The sequence below is a fragment of the Silene latifolia genome, chromosome 10, assembly GCF_048544455.1.
Source record: "Silene latifolia isolate original U9 population chromosome 10, ASM4854445v1, whole genome shotgun sequence".
In the NCBI taxonomy this organism is placed as follows: Eukaryota; Viridiplantae; Streptophyta; class Magnoliopsida; order Caryophyllales; family Caryophyllaceae; genus Silene; species Silene latifolia.
This window is the reverse complement of record NC_133535.1, coordinates 49933500-49940051: the sequence shown is the minus strand read 5'-3', so window position 1 is coordinate 49940051 and position 6552 is coordinate 49933500. Positions and strand designations below refer to the sequence as shown.

At 34.9% G+C, this 6552-nt stretch overlaps 1 protein-coding gene across 1 annotated transcript; it reads left to right on the top strand.

Moving 5' to 3' along the window:
- The first annotated feature begins 5068 nt into the window (after positions 1-5068).
- Positions 5069-6280, top strand: LOC141607564 (protein FAR1-RELATED SEQUENCE 5-like). The gene is made up of 3 exons (XM_074426916.1): positions 5069-5253; positions 5307-5747; positions 5887-6280. The coding sequence occupies exons 1-3, from the start codon at positions 5069-5071 to the stop codon at positions 6278-6280; spliced, it is 1020 nt and encodes a 339-aa protein (XP_074283017.1).
- Positions 6281-6552: the final 272 nt, after the last annotated feature.

Below are 6552 nucleotides of genomic sequence, written 5' to 3'. Positions count from 1 at the left end.
CTATGCGCATTAAAAAGTTCTTCAGTTGCATCAATTGGTTATATTATGATACTAATTATTGTTGGCTAAGGACGCGTTAATTTTATATGGGCATGAAATAAGGTTCTATGTGCATGAAATAAGGTTCTATGTACATGAAATAAGGGAAATGACTGCGGAGGAGATTTAATGTATTTACGGCCTTTTTATGTAATTACAAGGCATTTTAGTGTATCTATTACATATCTTACTAATATATGAGAAACATTTCAGTGTACTTATTTCAGTTATTTCATACTTGTATTTGTTTAGTGTACTTTAAAGGCTATTAGCTCAATGGTAGAGCAATGTGCAAATTTTGCACAAAGGTATGGGTTCGAGTCCCATATAGCCTATTAAATCGCAAAATCTCATGATAGAACGTGTCATGAACTCATGATGCGAGCACTACAATACAACTATGATTAAGGAGGCCATAATCATATTCGGACAATGACGTGCGGAGACCATGATCAGACTCAAGCGAGAAGACAAGCAACAAAGAGAATGATGAGCGAGTGTAATAGCTTTATTAGCTTTGTAGCGATTAGTACCAAAACTATTATCATACATGCCATACTTGAAATAGTATTACCAATTACATACATAATTTTTCAGTAAAAGAAAGAATGGTGTATTTCATAGCCAATATGGGAGTCGAACCCACATTTTGTGCATAGCACAATGCTCTACCATTTGAGCTAATTGGCTTTCGAATAAGTAAAATGTATATATTCGTAATGTTTAAATAGTAATGACTATATCAAAGATATTATAAACCGTAATGTAGCTTCTACCAAAAAAATCTATAACTTGTCGCATTTCGGAGACAACAATGCGTCGATCAACCGGCATAATACTAGTCCACCAATACTATTACGAATATTTTTCCAGTGATTAAAAGTCAAACTCATACAATCTGAAATGAAACAAAAGCATGATGTCTCAAGTAAAACACATATTGAAAGATCTGAAACAGACGTTGATTTTAAGCATCTAATCTTCTTCCTCGGCCTCATTCTCAAAGAATGTTGATTAAAAGTCAACATTGCTATGCCATGTTTCAGCAATGTTGAACTACCTTAGCTCATACACCTTACGGTCCTTGTTTGTAGCTATGACACGAAGCCAATCCCTGACATTGCGCTTCTTCAAATACTTCAACTTCAAGTACATGAAAACCAACACCCGTGACAACTGGTAAATAAGCAAGTAGAATGATACACACTTAGAAAAAAATTCTCAATAAAATAAAACACAACCTAATGAAACAATCACCAGACTTTATAATCATTTAGATCACACTCATTATCAAAAACAAACGCTCATATAACAAAATAAGAAAACGAAGGACTGTGGAAGCGAAACAGAACTTGAAAATTGAGGCCAACGGTTATACATTTCTCCCATAAAGCGGATCATAACAAGTTAACCACTGCCGATAAGAGTACATAGCCCAAATGTAAGTGATTACTAAGACTTCTTAAACCATTATCCTCAATATTCAACTTATTTTGAGCATTAATTCCCGTGTAACAATTAACCGATTTTAATCAATGGTAAACAAATGATTGAGACGGATTAAATGATTTAAAAACAAGACTATAACAACATTAACCCAGTAAACCTTGATTTGTTTAAAGGTACTAGTAATTGATCTCATTGCAGCTAACAGACCTAGATGCATTTTACAAATCTGATTTAATGCATTCAATCAGGTAAATCACTAATTTCCAACTGTACAACAAAATCCATTGCCAATCAAGTCATCCAAAAACTCTCAAATCCACGACAATCATCCAAAATCACTCAAATTAAAAACATTAAGAATATAAAAGGCGAACAAATGATTGGGACGGGGGAATCACAAATATAACGTATAAATTTAGATAACGTTTAAATTTCCTCATCCCTAATTTTCGAGTTTGCACAATCTAAGTCACAAAACCCTAGTTTAACAAACATAATTCACTTTTCCGACTTAAACAAATAATCAAACCCTAAATTCAACTAATTTAATTGACGAATCAAAAAATTAAAAGACACAAAGACACAAACCCTAATTTCACAAACATTAATCATCAATATCGAATTTTTACCTCGTGGAAGCATCATGATCCATTGATCCTCAGGTATTGCTGCGTTAATGTCGAAGATTGAACGTATAGGTTGAGTTAGTGATGTCGAAGGCTTTGATAATCGATGAGAGAGAAAGAAAGATGAGAGACAAAGAAAAATTGGAAAATGAGATCTGAGTTTTTAGGGGTGCGTCGTATGATTTTAAGTTTGGTTGACTTAATCTCAGATTTCCGTAATATTATTAGATCCAAGAGTTGTTAAATGGGTTCTCATGGTTCTCATTATATGGGTGGTTCTCTTTAGGATCGGATCTCGACCCATATATATATATATATATATATATATATATATATATATATATATATATATATATATATATATATATATATATATATATATATATATATATATATATATATATATATATATATATATATATATATATATATATATATATATATATATATATATATATATAGGGTCGAGATCCGATGAGAATGAGAACCATGAGAACCACTTAACAACCCTTGAATCTAATAATACACAGGCTGAGATTAACTCAACCAAAGCCCAAACTATTTCGCGCGTCCCACCCAAACCCAACTAATCTTACTTATTTTCTAATTTTGCTTTCTCTCTCTTCTTCAACTCACCTCGTCGACTATGAAAACCTTCCACCATCACCTATTCGATAATCAAACCTTAACTTTCTCTACAATCGAACGATAAATTCTTCGACAATCAACCTTTCGACGCTGCTTCAATCAATGACGCCTTTAAATTCGAGGTAAAATTTCGATCTTTATGATTATTTGTTGTGAAATTAGTTGATTTAGTCGATTAAATTAGATTGTTCGTGAATATAGGGATTGATTAACCGATTAGAATTCTGAATTGAACAATTATGCTTCTGAATTTAGGATTTCATCAATTAAATTGGGGAAACTGAGAAATTAGGGTTAGGGGATTTGAGAAATTTGTTGAAACCATGAAATTAGGGTTTGATTCGTCTCTTAAGTTTCTGGATTGATAAATCATGCTTCTGAGTTTAGGATTTCGTGAATTAAATTGGAGAAACTGAGAAATTAGGGTTGGAGACCGTTTATGTGCATCAAAATCTTGTTTATGTGCATCCAAATTCCTGTTTATATGCATCCAATTCCTGTTTAGGTGCATCAAAATGTGATTTTGTGAATCAAATTGGCCTAATTGAGAAATTAGGGTTTCTTGAATTAAATTGGGGAAACTGAGAAATTAGGGTTGGAGACCGTTTATGTGCATCAAAATCTTGTTTATGTGCATCCAAATTCCTGTTTATATGCATCAAATTCCTGTTTAGGTGCATCAAAACGTGATTTTGTGAATCAAATTGGCCTAATTGAGAAATTAGGGTTTCATGAATTAAATTGGGGAAACTGATAAATTAGGGTTGAAGACCGTTTATGTGCATCAAAATCTTGTTTATGTGCATCCAAATTCCTGTTTGTATGCGTCAAATTCCTGTTTAGGTGCATCAAAATGTGATTTTGTGAATCAAATTGGCTTAATTGAGAAATTAGGGTTGCAGAAATTGTGAAATTGCCTACATTTGTTAAAATCAGGGACTCAATTTCATGAATTATACTGTTGTATTGTTGCTTATTTAATTTTTGACATTTCTTGTTGCAGCAATAATGACAAAGACAACTCCTCAAAACTATCACAAACTTCTTCAAATGTCATTACAAACGAAGGAGCGAATGTTGAAGCTAATGCATGTCAGCCTATATTAGAAATATCTGCAATAGCAGTTGAACATGATGTTCCTGAAGTTGTGACTTTCGAATTTGTTGAAGGTACAATTCTATTCATCCTGGTAGTTGCTTGATGTTTTCAGCTTTTTTAAGGTGCATTTCATATGCTTTTGTATCCCTCATCTTTCTTACTTTAATTGCACCACATATGCAGATATCATAGTAGAGGAGGCAGAGGACGAGGAGGCAGCAGAAGGTTCTTCAAGCAACACGAATCGGGTTTTTGAGTGTCTCAACCATCTTAAGCCTGATATTGGTATGCTATTCGATAAACTTGAACTAGGTGTTGAGTTTTATGAAGCATATGCAAAAGAATGTGGGTTTGTAACTAGATTAAGCTCATAAAAGTCTAAAAATGGTTTCGTTACGCATAAAAAAGTTGTGTGTAATAAGGCTGGAGTATGTGAAGCGAAAGGGAAAAATCACAGGAGGCAAAGGACTAGGATAGAATGTCCTTCTTGTATTAAATTTAAGCGGATTTTGGAGGAAGGTCCTGATATGGGTAAATACCAAATATATGATTTTCATGAAGGTCATAATCATATGCCACAAACACCATCAACAATGGTACATTTGACACAAACGAGAGAGTTGAATGTAGTTCACAAAAAAATGATAATTGACAACTCCAAAAATAACATAGGTCCAGTTAAGTCGTATAGGTTGTTCAAGGAGTATGTTAGAGGTTATAGGAATGTGGGTGCGTCATTGGAAGACTTTAAGAACTTTTCTAGAGATATCAAAAATTATTTATCAGAGGGGGATGCTCAAATGCTTATTGAGCATTTTATGAAGATAAAACATATGTGTCCATCTTTTTATTTTGATTTTGAGGTAGACGAGATAGGTCGATTGTCACATGTGTTTTGGGCTGACCCTATTAGTATTAAAAACTATTTGCTATTCGGGGACATGACCTCTTTTGATACGACCTTTAGAAAAAACAAGTATAGGATGATATTTGGCCCTTTTACAGGGGTGGATAATCATAAGAGTTGCTGACCTTTGGGGCTGGACTTATTATTAATGAGAGTAAGGAGTCCTTTGCTTGGCTATTTACGAAATTCGTAGAGGCTATGGGGGGTCGTCATCCAGTTTGTATGATAACTGATGAAGATGCGGGGATAGAAGAAGGAATGAAATTAGCCTGAAAAGACAAGGTGCAACACAGATATTGCATGTGGCACATACTAAAAAAGTTGCCTGAGAAAGTAGGGCTTGTAATATGTAAAGATACTGAGTTCCTGAAGAAGATAAACCGATGTGTTTGGAGCGAAGATGTGGAGCCGCCTGAATTTGAGGAAAGGGGGACAACAGTAGTTGAATCTCATGGGTTTTCGGATAACGAGTGGTTTAAGGAGAAGTACAACATTAGAAATATGTGGGTTCCAGCTTACTTTCGTGATCTGTTTTTAGGAGGTTTGATGAGAACGACCTCCGTGTCGAGTCGGAAAACCACTTTTCAAAGAACTTCACTAATCCTAATTTAACCCTAGTTGAGTTTTGGATGAGATTTGAGAGTGCAATGGATGCTCAAAGATGGACTCATTCGAACCTCGTTGCACAATCAAAAAACTCCTTCCCCCAGTTGTCGACTCCATTAGCCCTAGAAAAGCATGCATCAGAAATCTACACTCCAACATTTTTCGGCGAGTTTCAAAAGGAAGTCGAAGCAGCTTGCTATTCATGTCATGTTGGGGATAAAGAAAAAGATAAAACCTATCCAATTCTATACACAGATATCATAGATCAAGTTCGAAACAAAACGTATAAGGTTGGTTTTAAGAAGGATGATGTTTCAGTGGTATGCACTTGCAAGAAGTTTGAAAGACATGGAATACTCTGTCGACACGCTCTGTGTGTCTTTAAAGATCGGGAAATTCAGAAAGTTCCAAGTGACTACCTGCTTAGTTGGTGGATCAAACTAGCAACCTGCCATCCAATCGTCGGCCCTAATGGCCAGTTGCTTGCTGATTGTACATCAATGGATGTACAGAAAAACAAAGTTGGCGAGTTATGGTCAGAGTTGTTTACTTTGTGTGGCACTCGTTGAACATAGTCCTGGGTATTGTGATGAGTTGCTTGGGATTTTGCGTGAGTTCAAGGAAAGGGTAAAAATTACCCCTGATGAAAGTGGAAATACTGGTATTGCAAAGGTAAAGGACAAGAATGCTGAAATTGGGATGCTTTTAGGAACAAACATTCCTAGTGAGATTAAGGTTTTGCCTCCAAGGCAGTGCAAAAATAAAGGCTCGGGAAAAAGGCTGATCTCACAAAGAGAACGAGCTGGGGAAGTGAACAAGAAAGCGCTAAGAAAATGCAGGGCCTGTGGGGAGATGGCGAACCACGACAGTAGGAATTGTGACCGAAGGACAACCGACAATGAGTAGAGTAATTTTTTATTTTACCTTATTGAAAAATTCGGGATTTTTATTTTATTTGATAGATATTGGACATTTGCCTTATTGAATAATTCGAGACTTTTTTTTTTATTTGATAGATGTTGGACTTTTTTCTTAAAACGAATGAATGTAACACTTATAGAATGTAAAACCTGAGTGTTCCTGTCACCATTATTTCGTGCACATACAACGGTATTTCATGCACATACAAATGTATTTCATGCACAAAGAACGTTATTTCATGCACACATTATGCGAGT